We start from the raw sequence: 23,053 nt of genomic DNA on the forward strand, positions 1-23,053 counted from the left end.
GACCACCCTGAGTTTGGTCCTCAACATTACTGAATGTGTTAGGGATTACTTGGATTATGAGAAGGAAGAAATGGAACTAACTTCTAACACTGATCTTTGGAGGTGTGGAAAAATATCCCTGCAGATTTCTTTCACAAACAGAAAATAAGGCTCTAGAAAGGAACTGAAGCTATAATGAAGGCAAATTGTGGACACAATAAATACTCAAAAATATTAATAGTATATTTAGTTGGTGAGGCTTCCGTAACTTGCTGTTAAATACAAGGTGATTCAGAAAGATTCATCCGATTTCAAAATAATTAATTTCACTTGTAAATCATTACAGATCTATGCAGTAAACTGTAAATGGTTTAAATGAGCATAAAGTTTATTATGTAATTGTACAAGGTCTCAGTATGAACCTCCTCCAGCTGTACAGACAACATCAACACCATAGTCAAACTCATCCCATACTGGATTGAGCATGTCGGGTGTCGCTGCACTCACGGCTCTTTCAGTGCGATTTCGGAGATCATCCAGTGTTGTGGAACCAACGCCGAACGCTCTGAGCTGTTGGAGCTTCACTGCCCACGAAAATCACACTGCACAGTTATGACGGATTCACTCTTATTGAAGTGGAGAACGCAGAACGCTTTCTGCTCAGGGGTCTCATCTCCTCTCAGACTGAAGGGAGCCATCTTCCACTGACAGTCAGAAACTCTATGACCCCCTCTTTCAATTGGTATGTGATTGGTTCCTAGGCGCCTCACGGTTGTAAAACTATGGCGCTTTGAAATCGGATGAATCTTTTTGACCCTGTATTTTTTCCCGTTGATGTTGAAAAATGAATAACTAATGAATTAATGAATTAATACTAATAATGTGTAATCATCAATATTACTAATATAACCACTAAAATTTATTACTAACATAATCCGATCTGTACTGTCTGGGTCACTTTTCTTGCGTGGTCCAGCAAACAGTAGCCTTGTCATGTAGGTCCTATAGGGACACTTCCACTCAACTCTTGCACACGGATGGGATGAAGTTATTCTAGACTCATGATTCAACCACTGTTCTGAATCAGACAATCGGCAAAAATCAGCCCAACCCGTGCATCACTCAGCATTTCCCGCAAAGCACTGCATACCCAGCATTTTCCTAATCTCTACAATAATGTCTAGAAGTGACGCACCTGCAGGAACTGGTTACACAGCAGATAAATATCAGCCTGGCATAATCGTTCCCTTAGGTTGAGCTATCTGGCCGCAGCTGTGATTCACCTTTGCACATATGGTACTGAAAACAATGTAACTGTGATTTAATCTCAAAGGTTTGAGAAAAGAAACTTGATACCTGATACAGAAAGATATAACTAGAATAGTTCGATAAACGACCAAGCAACTTATCACTGCTGTCGGAGCAAAACCTCGTATCTCCAAAATGCCAACTTTACAGGAGAGGGAAAAAACATACTTCACTTTTAATGTAAGTCAATGGAACCAGACATTTTTTCCAAGTCATTTTGGACCATTTCTTTTGGTCCATTCATCATAAAATCTCACACAATGTAAAGAGCAACAGTCATTTTCAAATGATGTCAAAAACTGAAAAACGACAAAAATGGAGATGTGAGGTTTTGTTTCCGACAACAGCGACAAGCAGGAACAACAAAACTTACCTGCAGAGATGCGGATTCAATCCAAACCTGGCATATTTCTGTCCCAATTTAATGAAACACAAACCTGCACACACCTACTTAAAGCTTCCAAACCATTCTGTCATGCTTCAAGCTGCCTGTCGTCTCACTCCAGTGCATTCGTGCTGCCCCCTCCTGGAGGAGACCAACAGGTGTCACAGATCAGGGGCCTCCCAACACTGGCACTTTCAATTTCTGCTAAAGCAGATAAGTGAACACAGCAGCCCCATCGCTGGTTACCATAGCAACTAGCCTTTTTTAAATGACATTAGAGGTGATAGATGAGAGAGGGCACTGGAAGCTCCTGTGCAGAGGGCAGAGAGGGAAATGTATCTATACCAGTGTCATACAGAGTAAGAAGCACTAAAAGGGACTGAATACTTTACACAACTCACTTAAATTAGACTGTGTTCTGTCTTTTTAGTACATCTTTCTGCCTCATGTAAACATGGTTAAATAATTTTTTCATTGTTACCTGTAGTGCGAGTTGTTGTGCTCCTACAGTGATGCTCCTGTTAACAATGGTGTTCCTCAGGGGTGTAGTTAAGGACCACTACTGTTTTGAGAGGTTACAGTTCTACTTTATTAGCAGAGCATTAAGATCTGTTTTATTCTCCTGCCCCCAACCTAGACACTAAAACAAAACAAAGAGCGAAAGGAAGGAATAAAAACTGGAGAACTAATCTTGGTCTAATTACAGGGTACATTCTCTATTGTCACTCTCTGTTTCTTATAAGCGCCGGTTGTTAACTGCGCACAACAACCAATGACATCACAGCTGTGAATTCTCAGAACAGCTCTACAATCTATTAAAGCGCCCAACATCACCACCTGCGTGTGTGCGAGTGCGTGCGAGTGTGTGAATGACACGGCTCCCCGTTGTCGAGCAGCGGTCTCCGGAGAGGTCGCTTCATTGAGCCAGGTCGCTCCATTACAGGTGCCGGCTGCTTGAGGCTATTTTTAAACGCAGCACCGCTGGCAGTGTGTTGCTCGCATCTTCAACCAGAAAGCACAGCAGACCAGGTTTACCTCAGGCTCTGATGCTGATGAACTAATGCTGTTACATGATCTTCACCTTATCAGTGCACTTAATCTCAGAGCCATCTTAAGAGAGCTTGCTCATTAACCCTTCAAAGCAGCATGACAAAAGCATTCTATGATTTTATAATTTGAGATCAATTATTTTTCACTCACAACTGACTGAAACAGGCAGAGAAATTCTGTCCAAAATGTTTTTTCTAAATTTAAAGCTGATAATACATTTGTGTTTATAAGAAAAACTATGTTTGCCTTGTGTTGTCATGTTTTTTGAAACAAACGTAAAAAGAAACATTTAAAGTGCTGAATATCATTCTCAGCACTGCAGTAACACTGACGTGGTGGCGGTGTGTTAGTGTGTGTTGTGCTGGTACGAGTGGATCAGACACAGCAGTGCTGCTGGAGTTTTTAAACACTGTGTCCACTCACTGTCCACTCGATTAGACACTCCTACCTTGTCAGTCCACCTTGTAGATGTGAAGTCAGAGACAATAGCTCATCTGCTGCTGCACAGTTTGTGTTGGTCATCCTCTAGTCCTTCATCAGTGGTCACAGGACGCTGCCCACAGGACGCTGTTGGCTGGATATTTTTGGTTGGTGGACTATTCTCAGTCCAGCAGTGACACTGAGGGGTTTAAAAACTCCAGCAGCACTGCTGTGTCTGATCCACTCAGACCAGCGCAACACACACTAACACACCACCACCACGTCAGTGTTACTGCAGTGCTGGGAATGATCCACCACCCAAATAGTACCTGCTCTGTGAGGGTCCATGGGGGTCCTGACCACTGAAGAACAGGGTAAAAGGGGGCTAACAAAGTATCAGAGAAACAGATGGACTACAGTCTGTAACTGTAGAACTACAAAGTGCACCTATATAGTAAGTGGAGCTGATAAAATGGACAATGAGCATAGAAACAAGGAGGTGGTCATAATGTTATGCCTGATCGGTGCAGAATGTAAAATATATATAAACAAATGTAAATTTTGTAATTAACTATTTGTTAACTAACTGAGGGTGGCACAGTGGCACAGCAAGAAGGGCCTGGGTTCGATTCCTGGCTGGCTGACCAGAGTCCTTTCTGTGTGGAGTTTGCATGTTCTCCCCGGCTTAGAAAATGTGTGTGTGTATTGACTAACTGATTATGTGACACACAGTATTTGTGTCTTTTTTTGGTCTTCAATTTTCTATTTTGTATTTGGAAGCTTTGTCTTTTTTTTTTTCAAGCCAAAAATAATAGTCTAGGCATTCCCTTCACCTGACTCAGAGCACAGCAAACTGCACTGCTTCCATGTGGCCTCTGGAAAAATAAAAAGATGTCTGAGAAACTGTGGGAGCACTTAAAATTATTGTATGATAAGAAAAATTCCCAGTACAGAGTTTTGACGCATCATCTCAAATATTTAACTATAGTGATACACAGCCGAGGACCACTAGTATCTGGTGAGGGCCATGCAAAAACAGTGGAGCTCAAAGCCTCAAACCTATTTGTAGTGGTGAGTTTTGAGCTCAATACCGGGTCCAGGAGGACAGCCTGCGTCAACCCAGCGGGATACTTGCCGAGCCCCTTATAAGGTGGTTCTCCTTGTGTTTAGAAGAGCCTGTAGCTCCAAACTTTCCTCAGTCCTGTGCTCCGCTCTCTGTAGCTTGGCTATGACTACACTCAACTTTGTCACCATCACTGCTGCTTTACATCATGGAAAAAAAGTGAATTAGCCAAATAGAATAACTTGATAAAATAAAGAGAAACAAATCTAAACCTAAAACTGTAATGGTGATAAATAAGCTAATAATTCTAATCTGTTGTATTCTTCGCATCTACATCGCTCACAAAAGCTGTGTTTGAATAAGAGGGCTACGACTGCGACTTCTATAGCAACATCAGCACACAAGCAACTACCTTCACTTACATTACATTTAATTATGAAACATAAATATTACTGTTTTAAAGGGTAATTCTGAGAATAAGTACTCAAAGCCTGTAAAAAGCTGTTCAAACCAGCTCTATTTTCACTTTCATACACATATTTAAATAATTATGCAATTAAAAAATGTAAAACAGACAGTAACACAGCAGGGTGAGCATGATGGAGGATAACAAGAACTGGCTACTGCTGCTGCTGATACTTACAGAAGACAGAATTGTGAGTATCTAGTAATTACAGCTGACAACACCAAGCTAGGCTATAGCCTCAGGGCCTAACCAATTCAGCAAGTCTAGCCACACACCTGCACTCAAACGCATCTTCTCTAATTGGCCCGACGTCTGCAGTGCGGTTGTGTTTCTACCTCTATGTAGACGAGAGAGGCAGCTACACTAATAGCCACGCTACCTTTTGCTGCAACAGCCTGGAACGGCCTTGTTGTCAGTCAAGCCAGAGTCAAGAACCAGACTGAATACATATGCATAACACGAACTAGCACGTCGCTCCATTGGGCTATAATGAGAGACACTAGACGGTTATGGTCAGCTGAAGACAACCCTGAGCTGTCAGGAGAGGGGAGGAAGGGAAAGGGCAGGTGGTGAGGCAAAAAAGAAGGTAAATGATAAGAGGAAGCAAGATAAAACATTTGTAATCTCCATGCAAACGTCAGTTCTCTTACACAGCTATGCAGCTTCTGTCATAACTGCACACAGACAAGCATTCAAAGACAATTCACTCATAATTCTAACATTATTTAAATTCTCCTCCAGCCCAATCACCCACGCAGCTCTACCCATCCACCCACTCGCTTGAAACCACACACGCATGTTCATTTAGTTGTTCAAACTTTGAAGCTCAGCCTAAGGACTGAACAGGAGGAGCCATATCCACTCTGCCACTCTGTGAGCTAGGCAGGCCTGAGAGACTACATGTTGAGACAGAGCGGCAAAAGTGATAGTGAGCAGAATCGAGGCAATCGAGGACGAACAGACATCAAATGGACTGGCCAAGGCAGACGTCTGTGCATTCTGGAGGGGCAAAAAAAAAAAGCCAAAAAAGAAACACTTACTTGACAGTCAAAGTCCTGGAAGTTTCGCCCATTCTGTGAGGAAAGAGAAGAGATGACAATAAGAGAGAATGACCCACGAAATCAATTTAACTCACTCCTAAGGACACTTCGGCAGGTCTTTAATTCTTCATTGTCACCAGTGGTGGACAGTAACGAAGTAAATGTAATTCGTTTCTGTACTTAAGTAGTTTTTTGTGTATCTGTACTTTACTGAAGTTTTTCCATTTTGGGTGACTTTTTACTTTCACTCCACTACATTTCAAAGTCAAATATCTCACTTTTTACTCCACTACATTATGAGAAATCTGTCGTTCCTTTTGGTTTATGTGTGTATAAAAACGTAACATGTCAAAATGAAAGAAGCGCGAAGTAAGAACACCAATCAGGGCACAGCGGTCACTTCGTTTTGAGCTTGTTTTGACCTGTTGGTCATACCGACCCAGTGCAGCACACGGTTCAACATCAGTGCAGCAGCGTAAAATTGTGGGAGAGTCTATTCAACATAAATGATGAACTAACCTAACTTTGTGTAAACAGACCACAATATAGAAATATGTACACATATGCAGTTGTGACTGACGTGTCTTTATTCTGAATTTATACAAACAATATTTCATTTTATAGTAAATTAGTTTAGGCTAGTTTATGTTTATGAACAGAGACCTACAGACGCAGTTTAGTAAAGGAAACTCATTTGTGAATCTGAGTTTAAAGTTTTTATTAAACTTAAACTTGGAACTAAGTTAAATAAATCTTAAACTGAAACTTTGCTTGTTTGTAAAAAGTGATTTCAGAGCCACTCAGTTCTACCTGATGGAAACTGTTTGCCTTCAGTGTTTTGTGCTTATGATCATTTTAATAGACATCAGCGTCACTAATTAATGACATTCTATTAAAAGACTGGTTTACCAAGAGAGACACTGGAGTATTTTCACCTAAAATGAGTTAATGAAGCCAGTCTTGTTACAAAAATGATAACAGGACATCAGAGTCATAATTAATCTTTTAGTACTTTCACCTTCGATACTTAAGTCCATTTGAAGGCAAATACTTTTGTACTTTTACTCAAGTGGAGGTCTAAAGGGAGGAACTTCTACTTTTACTGGAGTAATATTTTACCTTGGGTATCTCTACTTTATAACCACATATTAGTTAGCATTAATTACTAGATACAGGGAGATTCACTTGAAAGAGGCCCCGAATATTCTGTTGTGACTCTCGTTAGGATGAAGCAATCTGAACCAAAACATACGCTACATACTTTGATGTATGTGCAATTGATTGCATTACATGCGACGCTGGAAGTGATCTCCGTTTTCTGCCAGACACATTTGGACGCGGCGTTCTATGTTCCTGAACGTATCCGCGAGCGTATCGGGGGAACAGCAGCAAATTCACGTTGGATGTTTTCCTTCAAATCTTCCACACTGCGCGGCTTGTTCCGACAGACTTTTCCTTTGAGCGTACCCCAAAGGAAGAAGTCTGGTGGTGTCAGATCCGGCGATCGTGGTGGCCAAAGCCCCTTTGAAATTACCCTGTTGCCGAAGAAGGACTCAGTTCAGCCATGCTCCTCTCATACTGTATACCACCATCCTGATGAGAAGTCGAGTGACTGAGTGAAGGGGTACGGGGTTAAACGTCGTGACGACTGTCCGGGGCCTACCTCTTTGCTCTGACGCAGGAGCATCCCAGCTTGTTCGAAGCTCCATATACTGAGGATCTCATTGCACATTGTTTTGTCCAGATTGCTTCGTCCTAGAGAGAGTTATTACAGAATAATCAGGGCCTCTTTCGAGTGAATCTCCCTGTATTAAGTCTGAGCAACAATCCTACAGTGTAAGTGGTTAATCTTACTGAGACACATGTATACTGCCGATTTACCACACCCTTCTTTGAGCGAGACACAGAACAGGAATGGCCACCAGGAGGTATCCTAGTTAAAACATGCTCTTTCAGTTATTTATTTCAAGACACGTTAATTATACTTTTGTATTATGTCGAGGTGCATCAATATCGTATTGGTATCGGCCCCAGTATTGGCACTTAAATACAGTACTGGTACTGGCAACAGAGAAAGCACGAGTCACCCAGTAGTGCTTGTCAAGTCAGAGTTTATTTATATAGCGCTTTCTACAACAGAAATCCGGGTTCGAGCCCCCATGAGCGTCGCCAATGGCAACAGTGGCAAGGAAAAACTCCCTAAGAGCAAGAGGAGGAAACCTTGAAAGGAACCAAGACTCAAAAGGGGAACCCATCCTCCTCTGGTCGCTTGTGCATGTCAATGAATGATGGCAGCAGATGAAGCTTAAATGGAGCAAACAACGTGTTGCCAGCTGTGGGATCATTTCACGCTTGAGACAAACAGTAGTAAAAATGCTCACTGCAAAATCTGTAACGCCGGTATCTCGAGGGTTCGCACCACCAGCAAGGATTTCAGTACTTCAAAGTGAATCAGGCGTTTAGATAAACAATGCCAAAGAGCACGGTAAGTTTTCAGAGCTCTGAAACCACTCAAGTGTGAAGTTATACAACCAATAACTGCCATTCCTTTAAGCTTAGTAGGTTTTATTTGTGACACAGAACTCTGTGTTTACCAAAAGAAAATATTTAGGAAGTATAAATGGTATATATCAGGATTTATAGGGACCAAATGAGTACTTATGTGTAGTTAGATATAGCTTATTGGTCCTCAGTGTCAGCAAACACTTGAGGATCAGGCATCTGTATCGGAGAGAAAAACGTGCTACAAGTACATCCCATGAATCGTTAATGAATTACTAAGAACTAAAGGATAATTTATAGTCCGGGCGATAAGTGTCGCTCAATTAAAAAAACTGTGGTTGCCAGATCGCAGCACTCTAGGCTTTCATAGTCTTGTGCCAACGACAAAACGCTGGAATAGATCATCGTCTGTAGTTTCTATGAAAACCTGTATGACAGCACAGCTACTGAATCAGCAGTGAAACCACACAAAACAGTCTGAAAATAGCTGCTACAGTGAAGCTGCAACCAGAAATACTACTTGTTTTCACATGCGTGTTTCATTTGGGAGTTCTTTCTTCGTCACGCAGGGTTGCCAGATTCAGTTTTCCTAAAAATTCCGGTAAGTCGCGGATGCGTCTTCTGCTTGGACCAGTTTTTAAAGTTGCGGAAAAATGTTTGAAAATGAAAACAAATCTTATAAATGTATACTGATCCAAGTTCTGAATAGCTGGCAACCCGTTCTGTTTCTGAAAGGAGCGAAGCAGCAAGAAAGTAAACGCAGCCGCACACTGTGACCACGGCAACAGTCCAGAACGTAGAACTTTGAGTTTCTGTCCAATCAAAGTGAGCGACAGCGTCTTCGCCCTTTCAAAATTTTTGATGCATGCGATAAGGTCTGCGACACCCTGGCAGACGCAAATTTTGTCTGTTTTATAGTTCAGGCAACGCTGGAATGTTGAATTACCCCTGGTTCTCTGTGACAAGTTCAGGGACAAGATTGAACAAAATAACAGGCTATAAAATTCTAATTAATTAGTATTCTGATTAGGGGTCACCACTCTTATCCACAAAAAGGCTGGTGTGGCTGCAGGTTTCAATTCCAATCAAGCAGAAGCACACCTGGATCCACTTGTTTAATCAGTGGTCTCAGTCCATAAACAACTGATTAGTTCCATGAGGCGTGTTCCTGCTCGGTTTGACTGAAAGTCTGCAGCCACACTGGCCCTAATTTTAAAATAAGTGCCACTATTTGTGTAAAAATTACCCTGAATTTCAGTCAGGGCAAAAATGCCCCCTAAAAAGCATTATTTCATACTCTTGAGAGATTAATAAGCGATAATTTTAGGGGTCATATGATTTGTGGCCCAACCGATAATCAGAGGTGACATTCAGCATTTTTCAAGTTATCGGAATGAGTGCTTGAAACTGTTTCCTTGCCAATAAAAGTCATTTTCGTTATGTGAGCATATCTGATGCAACCACGATCAAAACAACACTTGGCTCAATGTCCTGTCCGCAGAGTTACTGTATTGCTTGAAATGTGGATGATGCATTGAGTACAACTAACACTACTGTAGTCTCTCTGTCCTGCCTGCAGCTCTTCTAAATGTAAATATGCATAAAGATATAATTTTATTCCTATTCTCTTATACTTTACCTTGTCTATTTTTATTTCTATTCTTTTTATTTTTGCATATTATATCTAAGTTTATGTGCAAATGTATGTCTTGCTACTGAAACACTGCAATTTTCCTCCGGGATCAATAAAGTTCTGTCTTTCTTTCTGTCTCTCTATCTACTGGATTAGCAGAAACGTGGACCATGTGCTGAGTAAATCCATTCAAACGTGCTTCTCGAAGTTTGTGAGAAATGCAGGAATGAAGCAGCGACTGCATTCGGTTCCACAGCAGAAGGAAAGGTAAGAATACAGAGTGTTGCAAAAAGATTCATCCGATTTCAAAATGATTTATTCCACTTGTACATCGTTACAGATCAATGCAGTGAACTGTAAATGGTGTAAATGAGCATAAAGTTTATTATGTAATTGTACAAGGTCTCAGTCTGAACCTCCTCCAGCTGTACAGACAACATCAACACCATAGTCAAACTCATCCTATACTGGATTGAGCATGTCGGGTGTCGCTGCACTCACGGCTCTTTCAGTGCGATTTCGGAGATCATCCAGTGTTGTGGAACCAACGACGAACGCTCTGAGCTGTTGGAGCTTCACTGCCCACAAAAATCACACTGCACAGTTATGACGGATTCACTCTTATTGAAGTGGAGAACGCAGAATGCTTTCTGCTCAGGGGTCTCATCTCCTCTCAGACTGAAGGGAGCCATCTTCCACTGACAGTCAGAAACTCTATGACCCCCTCTTTCAATTGGATTGTGATTGGTTCCTAGGCTCCTCAAGGTTGTAAAAATATGGCACTTTGAAATCGGATGAATCTTTTTGAATCACCCTGTATGTTGAGGTTGTACAACGCAGTTGGTAAAAATCACAATGAACTTGGTCATACAATCCTGCTCACTCTCGCACACACACCTCACACCACACACACCTTGAGAAGACGACTGGTGTGAATATACTTTTCACACAGTTCTCAGATGTAAAAGTACACTCTAGCCAAACAAATCTGACTAGTGCGTGCAGCTCGAACCCCAGATCACATTTGTTTGGGGAGAGTGAGGTTTCTGTGCATGGGAGCAAACAGAGTGTGTGAATGCAACTGTAGTTTGAATTACGTGCGTCTATAGTAGGGCTTCAGTGGGTATCATGGTTGCCATGCATTCGTGGCCAACTATGCAGACAAGCCTCCAGAAAGCACTAAATTATTTGTAAAAACATTAACTTATCTTTTTACATTTAATAAATAAAGTTATACACAATTTATGGTCATTTTCATTTCTATTTTCACTGCAAAAGTACAGACAGCTGCTAATTTGCCACTTCAAAAAATTCCACTGCTTTGCTTAGGCTGAACAAGCCGTTTCCATGGACTCATGCAGCGTATTTTTCAGGAGCCTTGTTATTGCACAAAATACATATTTGAAACGACAAAATTAAATAAACAACAAGCCAATATCTATAGGCTTTCTTACTAGCACCCATATACTGAAAAAGCAAGCTCTGCCCCTCAGGTGTGCCATGTCAGCATGATCAATGACCCATATTCATATTTGTTTTATATATAAATGACGTAAATATCATTTCTTACGTCACTGATGTCTTACCTCTTATGTGTATGTAATTATGAAGGATAATTGTAAGGTAGGCTGAACAATCAGTTGCATAATATTAGTTTTTAATTAAATTTGTGAGCAACAGCTGCACTCCTGTAAATTTTACAAACATCAAATTTACAGTAAATGAATATCGGCCCCAAATATCGATCACCTGTGTCCTTAATTACTAATGTTAATTACTAATCAGCCCTGAAAAAAACATATTGGTCAATCTCTAGATGATATCCTACTAGAAATGCTCTACAACCACTTCATCCAGTGCAATTCAATTATGGTAATAAGCAGATTTTACATTTTAGACACCAGCTGCATCTTTGCTGGATATGAGGTTTTAATTCTGAGTGGGCGAAACTGAACAAGCACTGAAGTAATTTTTTTTTTTTGAGATAACCAAGTATGATTATGCACATCAAGTCCATAAAAACCTCAGTGCACAAAAATTCAGTCTTTCTCTCCTCCAACTATGATCCTCAGCCTTCTTCTCCTCTGCTAAAGGAGTTTCGTAAGGCATCAGCTCATTGCTGGTGTACTCAGTTCCTCACTGGCTTAGGAAACATCAAACCGTTCTCTACACCATCCGTCTGAGATGGATGCAGAACCGGGTTCAGACGGCATCCGTATAGTGGATCAGATTCATCTGATTCCAGCACGGCTTCTAGAGCTCGGCAAGCAGCAGTCTGGTATCCAAGGGTAACCAGCAGCTCCGCAGAGCCTGAGGGGGAAAGCCTTGAATCGATCTGAGATGCAAATCAGACTTATGAGATTGGGGGGCATGAGACTGAGATGATTGAGGGGCAGTGGCGTTTAAAAGGTGAACGAAAAGGTGAATTTTACAAGGCGCCGGTCATGAGGGTGGGAATCTCTAGACAGCTCATAATTCGTTTCAATGCAAGGTGCCAAAATGCAATTAGAAAAACATTCTTTATGCACTTCGCTTTTCATTGCTTCCATACTTGTCTATCTTCACAGGCAGCGTACACGACTTTTACCCCGAGTATTACCCTGATTTTCAGTCTGACTGAGTCTGAGCTGGTCGGCTTTAGTCTGCAGGTTTTTGGGTCAGTCGGAGTCGACAGTTGGAGAGAGAGTCGAGTCGTGTTTGAGGGGCGCAGACTCACATTTACAGCCTCCCAATCGTGTTTCAGACCAGTCGGAGTTTATCAAACGTGATTTTTTCAACCCGACTCTGAGCGAAATCTGGTGTAAACTGGTCAACGACTCAATCTGAACGCATTCCTGCAACAGCCAATGAAAACAGAGGGCATGAAATAAGAAAATACAGCAAGTAAACAAAGAAAAATGGTAAAAAAAAAGTCTCTCACGTGTGGAGCGAAGCTTTTTAATGAGCTGAGTTTAACGCACAATTGAGTTTATGTACATTTAAAACTCTAAAAATCCCACACTGATCACATTTTTAAACCAGTGCCCCTCATTTAAACATGTTTACCTGCTGCTTCTTTACTGTTTCAGCGCTAACGGCAGAAAAAACAGCAGCAGCAGCTCCACGTTTGTTTATTTGGGTCTGCAGGGAGCTCCGTTTGGTTCAGCAGCAGCTGGAAAGTTGAGTAGTGTGTGATCCCTAATCGTTTAGTGTGTGATCCCCAATATTTCGCCCAATTAATCTGCAAAAACCAGTGTGACAGTGTGAGACATCCAGTCTTTTATAATCTGTTCAGACTTTAAAAGTCGTGCAGTGAACCCAAGGCTTTAGCTTGCTTCATTTGAATGCAGCCTACACTCAGTGCTCTTGTTGTTGCACAGGCCAATGTCTTTGTTTTACCACCTTAAAAGTTTAGAAATAATATAAAAAGTTTAAAACCAATAAAATAATAATAAAAATAATAATAATAAACAAACACTTTCATTTGAACTTTATTTTCTTTATGCCATGTGGTAGAAAATAAAGCATACAGTGCAAACAGCAGGGATGTAACAACACAGAGTATTGCATGGCATCGAACTGTATCGAAGTGTATCATACCATGACTAGCACATTAGCTTGTGGCTGGTGTGCTAGTGTGGTGCTAACATTAGCTTGTGGATGGAGCTTTAGATCAGCACAGTATAAAGTACAACTTTAGTTTCAAATATTGTCCTTTTATTATAATGTTGAAGGCTCTAATAAACTGGCACAAGGCTTCCTTTCTTGCTGGAAGCACTGTGTTTTTTGTTGTGAGCTCATTTTGAACAGAATTTGGATCAGCAAGTGCTTATTATAGATTTGTTTAATCATGTCAGATAACAATACACTGAATGCATGCTTAGTCCAGACATATCAGTGGTCCATTAATACACTTAAGTGTTCAAAGTATACACCGATCAGGCATAACATTATGAGCACGTCCTTGTTTCTACACTCATTGTCCATTTTATCAGCTCTACTTACTATATAGGTGCACTTTGTAGTTCTACAGTTACAGACTGTAGTCCATCTGTTTCTCTGATACTTTGTTAGCCCCCTTTTACCCTGTTCTTCAGTGGTCAGGACCCCATGGACCCTCACAGAGCAGGTACTATTTGGGTGGTGGATCATTCTCAGCACTGCAGTAACACTGACGTGGTGGCGGTGTGCTAGTGTGTGTTGCGCTGGTACGAGTGGATCAGACACAGTTTGGAGTTTTTAAACACTGTGTCCACTCACTGTCCACTCTATTAGACACTCCTACCTTGTTGGTCCACCTTGTAGATGTAAAGTCAGAGACGATAGCTCATCTGCTGCTGCACAGTTTGTGTTGGTCATCCTCTAGTCCTTCATCAGTGGTCACAGGACGCTGTTGTCTGGATATTTTTGTTGGTGGACTATTCTCAGTCCAGCAGCGACACTGAGGTGTTTAAAAATCTGATCCACTCATACCAGCGCAGCACACACTAACACACCACCACCACGGCAGTGTCACTGCAGTGCTGAGAATGATCCACCACCCAAATAGTACCTGCTCTGTGAGGGTCCATGGGGGTCCTGACCACTGAAGAACAGGGTAAAAGGGGGCTAACAAAGTATCAGAGAAACAGATGGACTACAGTCTGTAACTGTAGAACTACAAAGTGCACCTATATAGTAAGTGGAGCTGATAAAATGGACAATGAGTGTAGAAACAAGGAGGTGCTCATAATGTTATGCCTGACCGGTGTATATAAGAGTATGTATCCCAAAAGCTCTGTAGTTTGGAGCCACCTAACTAATTCTTTACAAACACCTCATGGGTGCCAGAATGTAACCGTTGCTCCATTTAAGGTGGAACCTTATAGGAACAATATGTAATATAATTACTGTGCTAAATCATAAAATGACCATGATAGGTCATCAGAAAGACATCCTGAAGTCTTCATGAGTGGAAATACTGGCTTTTCCAACAACAAAGCTACAGCCAGCATGTTCTCCTTTGATATTTCCGTTCCGGAGTGGAAAGTCTGTTTGTGTTTTGGCCTGTGATCTCACCCACTGCCCATTTCCCAGTACCATTTCGACACCCCGGGTTGCCAGATACGAAACGAATTGGCAGGCAAACACAGCGTGCTGCAACCATGGAAGCAGGCAAACCAAATGGATCCCAATCTAAAAATCTTCGGCATCCTTCTAAAAAGCTGCATCACCAGAGACGTAGTAAAAAGCAAGAAAATACTGGTGATGCATTTAAGACGGGGACAAGTTAGAGCCCAGAAAGACCTTCAGATTAAGGCTAACCTCTTATGCTCGTGGGCATAGCACAAATCGTAAGACAAATTATTCAGTAAATGCATGAGATAAATGTAAATTTCTGGGGGTTTTTTTTGTACAAGCTCCCCTCAAATTAACAGAACATGTGTTTTATGATCACACATATTGCTATATGCTTACAATTTACTGCTGAAAGCCAAAAATCTTAGACGCTCTTTGTATTATTTTATAAAAAATAATGTTTACAGAGCAGATCACTGAAGAGACGCCATCTGTTTATAGTTTGTAGCCCAGATTTGTGGAAAAATGGGTCGACTTTTAGTAGAAAAAAAAAATTGTGAGTTCAGTTTCTTTTATTACAAGGGTTTAAAATTACATCACCCATCTATTTGACTGGAAAGAAGACAGTTACAGTTCTCATACGACCCCCACCTTTAGAATGTAGCTTATAAAATATGAAAAGTTATGAAGTAAAGAATGTGACGAAGTGCGTTTTGGATCCACTGGGGTTTCCACAGAGTTTAAGAAGGTTAAAGTTAACTAATTTATCACAGCTACTCGCAGGGATGGGCATTTTAAGCAGTTTCAACATTCAAGTACTCACATTCATTCTCTGTGGTCCATCTTAAATGGTGCAGCAGGTGAATGTAACTGCTACGCCATTTAAGGTGGAACAGAAATTTGAACAAGAAGCTGGTGAATAGAAAGCCAACTTCAGCCTCGTCCTCTTGTCAACCGAAATATAAGATAACCTCTACGTTTTGGTGCTTAGTACTGGTTACCACTACCGAATAACAGACTTAACATCCTACATTGAGGAAATATTCATTGTTTATTTAAAAAACGCGCGTTTCACAGTGAAATATTAGTGTGTCTGCCAAAGCCGAAGCTCCTCAAAGTCTTCTTTGTTTCATGGCACGCCTCGGACCAATCAGAGGCTTTGTCGCGTAGCGTCTTCGTCCACGGAGTTCGCCCAGCTGTCATGTGCGCGACACGGCGAACAAACGTTGTCTCTGCAAGAAGTATGCTGAGGCCTTTAGTCCAGAGCCTTAGCTCCAGCCTTAGCCATAAAGCATGACTGATGTGTGACTTATATCCCTACTTATGTGTTTTCCTGTTCAAAATGGCATTTTTTGACACAAACCAAATAAAAGTTTTGGGCTTTTAAAAATAAAAAAAAATTTGGCTTTGTCAGATAACACCGTTTACATATCAAATCAACACTATCATATCGAGAGACCACTGTATCATATCGAACAACGAGTTTTGTGAATCGTTACAACCTCAGCATCGTTATATCAGTAACGTTCACACGCAAACGTATATGCAAAATCCTGATTATGACATTTTGTGTACTGATGCAGAAACTTTCATGAGATTAAGTAATAATCGAGACGCACCCAAGAACCGATTATACTGCCGACCCATAACCGTTGGGAAGGTGGGCTGTTTCTGAAGTTGTGAATCAGTGTAGGTGTGTGATGGAGAACTAACCTTGTCTGTCAGAAGAGGCTTAATCTCCGTCAACTGCACATCCTGTAACTCGTCCATCCTCACGACCAACCGCTGTCGAGAGAGAGAGAGAGAGAGGGAGATCAGTTGTGTTAACATCACTAATGACAGCTACTAAAGCCCTCATTGTCCGTGTTAACCATATTCAGATGAGTCTATGTTTTATTCATCACGTTGACCCCTCTGAATGTCAATGAAGGCATGCAAGTCTCTGAAAGCCATTATGTAGTCTTGTGTTAGCCAACTTATGACATCATTAAGCCCTTTTTCCTGAAACATGCTGCAGCACAATGTCTGTCTGGGGAATAACTCTACATGTGCACCATAACAGCTACGACAGTGCTGGAAGGCTGTCATTTACACCAGCTTACGGCAGGACAATAAATACTGATAATACTGTCTTACATTTCCTGACTGTTTATTCATGCAGGTAGAGCTACCCACCAAATACTGTGCATTTCATTATCACTTTATTACCAAGACCATTTCAGTCATATGAAAAGCCATTTAATAAGTCAAGTTAGAAAAGTGATGTGCTAGGGCTGGGCGATAAAATGATAACGATAATTATCGCGGTATAACTTTCCTTGATAGAAATATAAGAAATGTTCGATAAACGTCTGATATAATAGAACATTCTCACACTTCTGTTCACTACTGTGCTGTCGCCACAAGAGGGCGCACTTCTGAGTTTTTTCACATGATTAGACAAATAAAAGGAGTCACCAGATATACTTTAGCAACGGCTGAATTGCGGAGTTACATATTCCCTGTTTTGAGTGAGCGATCGGTGATTTGCTCTCCTGTGACCAAGTGTGAGTGAGGAGATCAGTGGTGTAACTCTACTGTCCTACAGTGAACTCACCTCCTTCCTAACATCCAAACGAGCTTTAGGAGCGTTAAATCACGTCTGATACTCACAACTACAGCCCTGTTACAGCGCTCAGTCATATTTTAGGATTAGTGCATTCACAGGCAACAAAAATGAAAGAGAGCGCACTGCACTGATTCGAACGAAAGTAACCTGATGATGCTGTATGGATGTGGTAGGAGTGATGGCAGTAAGGCGGTGTGATCCATCACTGACGTACCAAGACAGCTAATGTTTGCTGTTCGTATTAAACTGATGATGTTCAACAGTTTAGCACTTGTAACCAGATAGCCGAGCGCTCGTCACCAGGCAGCTAAAAATAATGTTTTTTTTTTTTTGTTGTTGTTTTTTTTAATTATCATTATACAACAGTTAGTTCCGGCCACGCAAACTGATTGGTTGAGAAGCGTTCTAACCACGCTGTTATTTTGCCATTTGGTTCATTTCTGGCTGATTCCAGGTTGTTTAGCTGTTCTTCTGTCACAGCTGCCGACTGAAAAGCTGCTCAGTGGTGATGACAGTTTGGGAATTTAGTGTAAGGAGCTGGAGAATGAACTGCCGGCTGTGCAGCGAGTGGGCGGAGCTCGATACTCTGACGTAGCAACGAGCTGCTCGTTAAGGAACTATAATTTGGTGAAGGAACTGCGAACATTAAAACATATTAAACGCCGCGTTCACGGCCCAGTTTATTAATTTATTACTTTATTTATTTAACTGTTGTATTAAAGCAGTAGAACACTCGAGGAGTGTGTTATCGCCAATAACATCATGGCTGTGATGATCTACGGCGACCAAATCACAGCCGTGATGTTATTTCAGGATAACACACTTCCTCCGTGTTCTATTGCTTAAATATCATGAGTATAAAAATTGCGGTTGTGCTTTTCCAGCTGGTAAAAACAGCTCACCAGAAACGTTCTCTCACTGTCCCGTAACAGATTTGTGAAATGTTCCACTGTTTGCTGAGTGTTTGTCATGTTTATGACCATAAAGGATAGTTTAAAACAATAATTAACCACTCGGGAGCAAAAATCAGCCTCCAAACTTGAAAGCAATACCGATTTGACATTTATGTATCGATATTGACTGATATGAAATTTTTTATCGTGATAACATTTTTGGCCATATCGCCCAGCCCCATCATCTGCAGTGGATTTGAAAGTGAACCCCTCCTCTTAGCAGAAGCAGGGTCGGGGTGTTAATGAGAAGGTGATGAAATGAATGAGAGAAGGATGAAAAATGAGCACAGGGCCTTGGGTGGTGAGTGCAAGAGGAGAAAGGGCTGACAGAAGGTGACAGGGTCACTGAGTGTGACGGTGCACGTGTGTGCAAGACAGGTGACCCGGACAGGAGGTTGCTTGGACAGCCACTCTGAACTCAACGATGTGTGAATGCTAAACGCATGCAGGACAAGTCAAGCACAGAGAGACTCCTGTAGAGAAAAACACAGCCATTTTGCCTGGAGAAAGTCTGGTCAGGGAACCAAACACAGGGCTAACTGAGGGTATTACAGTTTTTTTTCCCCAAAGATTCATTCAAAAAGACATGATTTGCTCCTTGTGATGTCATGATGTGAAGATGAGAATGAGGGATTCCGTAATGGGGACAAGCATTAGAAACTGTGGGGTAATATTCGCCAGCTTCTAATTCTAATTCTAATCAGCAGTTACAATCTGCCACTGCACCATTTAAGGTGGAAAGGGAAAATTAATTAAGAAGCCTCAGGGGCAAAAACGTAACTGCTGCACCATTTAAGGTGGAACGGGAAAATTCTAACAAGAATCTGGCTGTCAGCAGTACCACTGGAAGCTGCTACTGGGCTGTGATCTTCAGGTAAAGGGACAGGTTCTTGTTCAGAATCTCCCTGTTCAGGTTCACAGAAGCAAGGCCACGCTGATGTGATCCGATTTCCATCGTGTGCTATACTAAATGGGCGGTTGCATTTGACGCAAAGGCTGTCAATCAATCCACTGAGGTCCGCACCCAATCAGCAAAATGGTAAAAGGCAACAGGATAAAAAGAAAATACAAAACACTCCTTTTAAAGTCGTTTTTGAGGAAAAAAGGTAAATGATACGTATAACATTTTTTGCGGATATGTTTATTTTTCACCGTTTTTACAAAGCAACCGGGCAAAGCCTTTAAAATCAAGGCATCTGGTTTTGAAGTATTAATGTTGTGCATTATTTACCTGTCATTAAACGTATGTGTTCGTGTACTCGGCTTTAAGTCAAGCTCATACTGTGTTAGTGTTGGACTCCGCCAAGGTTGTGCCTTGTCTCCACTCCTGTTTGTGATATTCACAGACAGAGCGTCAAGGTCATCAAACTGTAAGTTGCTCTGGATAAGAGCGTCTGCCAAATGCAGTACAGTACAGTACAGTTTGCAGCTGGTCCATGGTCCTAAGGATGGCATGCCCACTCCAGGTAAGGGGAAAGGACCTTCCGCTGGTAGAGGAGTTTAAGGATCTCGGGGTCTTGTTTACAAGTGATGGGAAAAGGGGTGGTGAGATCGCCCGCAGGCTGGGACAGACAGAAGCAGTAATGCGGCCACTGTACCGGCTGTAGTGGTGAAGAGCGAGCTGAGCCATAAGGCAAAGCTCTGTTTTACCGGTCGGTCTACATCCCCAACATCACCTGTGGTCATAAGCTTTGAGTGATGACCGAAAGAATGAGATCACGAATACAAGCAGCGGAAATGAGCTTTCTCCACAGGGTGGCGGCTACACTCTACTGACAGGGTGAGGAGCTTGGTCATCCGGGAGGAGCTCAGAGTAGAGCTGCTACTCCTCCGCATTGAGAGGAGCCAGTTGAGGAGGTTCGGGCACCTGATCAAGACTGGGACCCCGGGGTCGTCCTAGGAAACGAGCTGGAGGAAGTTGTGCGGGGACGGGGTCGTCTGGGATTCTCTGCTCTCCCAACTGCTACTGCGACCCTATCTGGATGACGATGGCGATGATTATGTTCCACTGGCTAAATAGCTCAATCCTGCAAATTACCACTTGATGGACATCCTCTAGATTTACACTGTTTGAGGTTGAGGGCTTAAAAACCATTTCAATTTTCTTTACCAACGTTGACAGAACTTGTTAATGTATATATCACTACACTGGGTACAGTTGAGCTGAACAACCTCTTCAAGGAGGAGAATCAGTTCGTTTTGCTCGCCCAAAAGATCTGTACAAAAAGAACAAATTGTTTGCAAACTCATCCCTACAGGATGCATGGAAAGAAAACACTGTGCTCTGGCCTCTCCTACTGCCCCATTTCTTCCTTCCCTTCAAGACCACGAGGAAATGATGAATGCATGTTACATTTTCCGCAACAAGTTGAGATCAAAAGCAGTAGCACTTAGTCATAACTGGCATCACATGCTGCCCCGACTTCCACATGAGAGACAGACACAGACATATCTACACGTTTCCCGCAGAGAAGGACGCCCTGCCAGAGGCTCCAACTCATTACACATCTGAGCACTTCAGAGACCCTCTATTCTTCCAGCTCTGCTGTCAGACAACCTCTCCTCCCAGTCTTAACCTTGCTCATGGTGCCACGCTTGGTTAGACGGATCTGAATCGAGGCAATGTCCACCGAGGGGCCAAGAAGAGCTGATCAGGCATCCAATAAATGTGCGAAACGTTGCTGGTCTTGGTCTCATTCGAAAAGCTGAGCTCTGTGTGTGTAAAAGTGTAAAACCCAACTATACTGAACTACAGAATGACTATGACAACATGCTCTACAACCATCTGCTGATCACAAGCATCTCCCAGACTTCATACAGCCTACATATCAAAGGGCTGCAACCGGGGTCAGAAATAAAATATGTAACCCTTAGAAACTTTCAGGGAATTTTTTTGGTAATTTTTGGGTCAGTTACAAGTACAATTAAAAAGTATTTACATGTGACAGTCACACATGCCGTATGTTGTTATTATCAGGAGACCCTAGGCTACTCAGATATGCCTTTGTTTGATGTGTAAATGCTAAGAAATGTTATATCTTTATGAATTTGGGTCATTTCTGCTCAAAAATTTACCCAGCGCCTGCTAAATTTTCTATTTTTTTTAATTATAGAGATCTTAAAACAAGTGCAGTTGTAGTTATCTTTTCAGAAGTTGTTAGTCTGGAGTGTCTGTGAGCTGAAACTGCAATAATTCTGATGGTGATTCATTCTGTTGGTTATAATGAGTAAAAATAAACAATTAGCATAAGGTGGACATGTTTATTTTATTGATTGTGTCCTTTTGGATTCATGCTGAGTGCTAAAACTCTGATACACAGCAAAACAGGCTTTATTTTTTAATTATAAACTGAGTAGTATGTAGTATAACAGTAGCGAGTGGGTTTGGGTGATTTTGGAGTTGATCTCTGGCTGATGGACGGTCACAGGTGGATGAAATCACTCTGGACGGTGAGGCAGAGTCTGATGAGTGATCTGATGTGTGAATCATGGCGCTGTTTTAACCCTTTGTTGGAATGTGAAGGTCAACAAAACAGCAATAATATCAGGATTTTAGGTGATTTTCCGAGCCGAATCATCACTGATTCTGCCGACGCAGCTCAATGTCATGCTTGCTAGTTGGGGGAATGTCCTGATATGTGGATCATGTTTATCTTAAAACGTTCTGAAGTTATGAAGGCTAGAAGTGACCAACCGTAAGTTTTTGCCAACACTTGGAGGACTTTGTACTTTTGTTTTAAAAGGCAAAAAGGGTTGAATCTGGGACGCTCCAAGCTCTGCAAATAGCTGCAGTTACTTCTACAACTGTTTACCCAACAACAATTTTGTTATTACATGAATATAAACTTTTTTCAGGTCTATATTTAAAGTTTTGTCTGTGCAACAAGTGATGCACTGTGACGCCAGCTTTACCACACAGATTCCCCTTATTTTACTTCATGCGAACGGAATCAAAAATGAATGCTGACATGCTTTGGAACTTCAACTCGCCTCAAAGTGACCCTTTGCAGTAAAGATAAAAAACGGGATGTTACCACAGAGCAGCTAGCTCTAACCTGGAGAGAAAGTTCCTAAGATCCGTGTCTGTTCTGAGAAAAAGGTAATAAATGGGTCATTCTACAGAAACGTCCACTTTTGTGTCCCTAGCGTTTACAGATATATTACACTTAAAAAACATGTTAGTGTTATGATTTATTTATATTTTAAAAATAAAACAATACGTTATTTTAACAATTACACCTTCTTGAGCCTCAATTTAGCAATATTGGTTTTTAAATCAATCATATAGAATTCCAAACACCACAGAAGAGCTCGTCCTCACAGTCATGTGTGAAGGCTGAGGACATATTTTGAAGAAAAAAAACACGTTTTTCTACAGTTTTAACTGCAATAATCTATACATGACCATGGAATATGTAAATTAAATCACATAAGGAAAACAAATAAATATTATAAAGTATATAATAAAAGTTGTGGTCCCCAGGAGTCGTGTCACTGGTGTTACCATGTAACAAAAAACCTCTTATTTTAAAATAAAAGTCACACTGATGACATCACTTGACTTCCTTTAACCTGTTTTCTGAGGATCTATGAAGAAAAGCACATGGTG

The 23,053-nt window shown here is 41.5% G+C and overlaps 1 protein-coding gene across 2 annotated transcripts in view; it reads right to left on the bottom strand.

The window, feature by feature from the left end:
• Nucleotides 1-23,053, bottom strand: part of ndrg3b (ndrg family member 3b) — a 122,093-nt gene that overhangs the window by 58,030 nt on the left and 41,010 nt on the right. For both annotated transcript variants that reach the window (XM_036590957.1, XM_036590956.1), the window contains exons 2-3: nucleotides 16,597-16,668; nucleotides 5,712-5,744 (exon numbers count right to left, since the gene is read on the bottom strand). In XM_036590957.1, coding sequence (XP_036446850.1) covers nucleotides 5,712-5,744; nucleotides 16,597-16,653 — 90 coding nt within the window. In that variant the 5' untranslated portion in view covers nucleotides 16,654-16,668. The remainder of the gene's footprint in view (nucleotides 1-5,711; nucleotides 5,745-16,596; nucleotides 16,669-23,053) is intronic.

Source organism: Colossoma macropomum, unplaced genomic scaffold, assembly GCF_904425465.1.
Source record: "Colossoma macropomum unplaced genomic scaffold, Colossoma_macropomum, whole genome shotgun sequence".
NCBI classification, from domain to species: domain Eukaryota; kingdom Metazoa; phylum Chordata; class Actinopteri; order Characiformes; family Serrasalmidae; genus Colossoma; species Colossoma macropomum.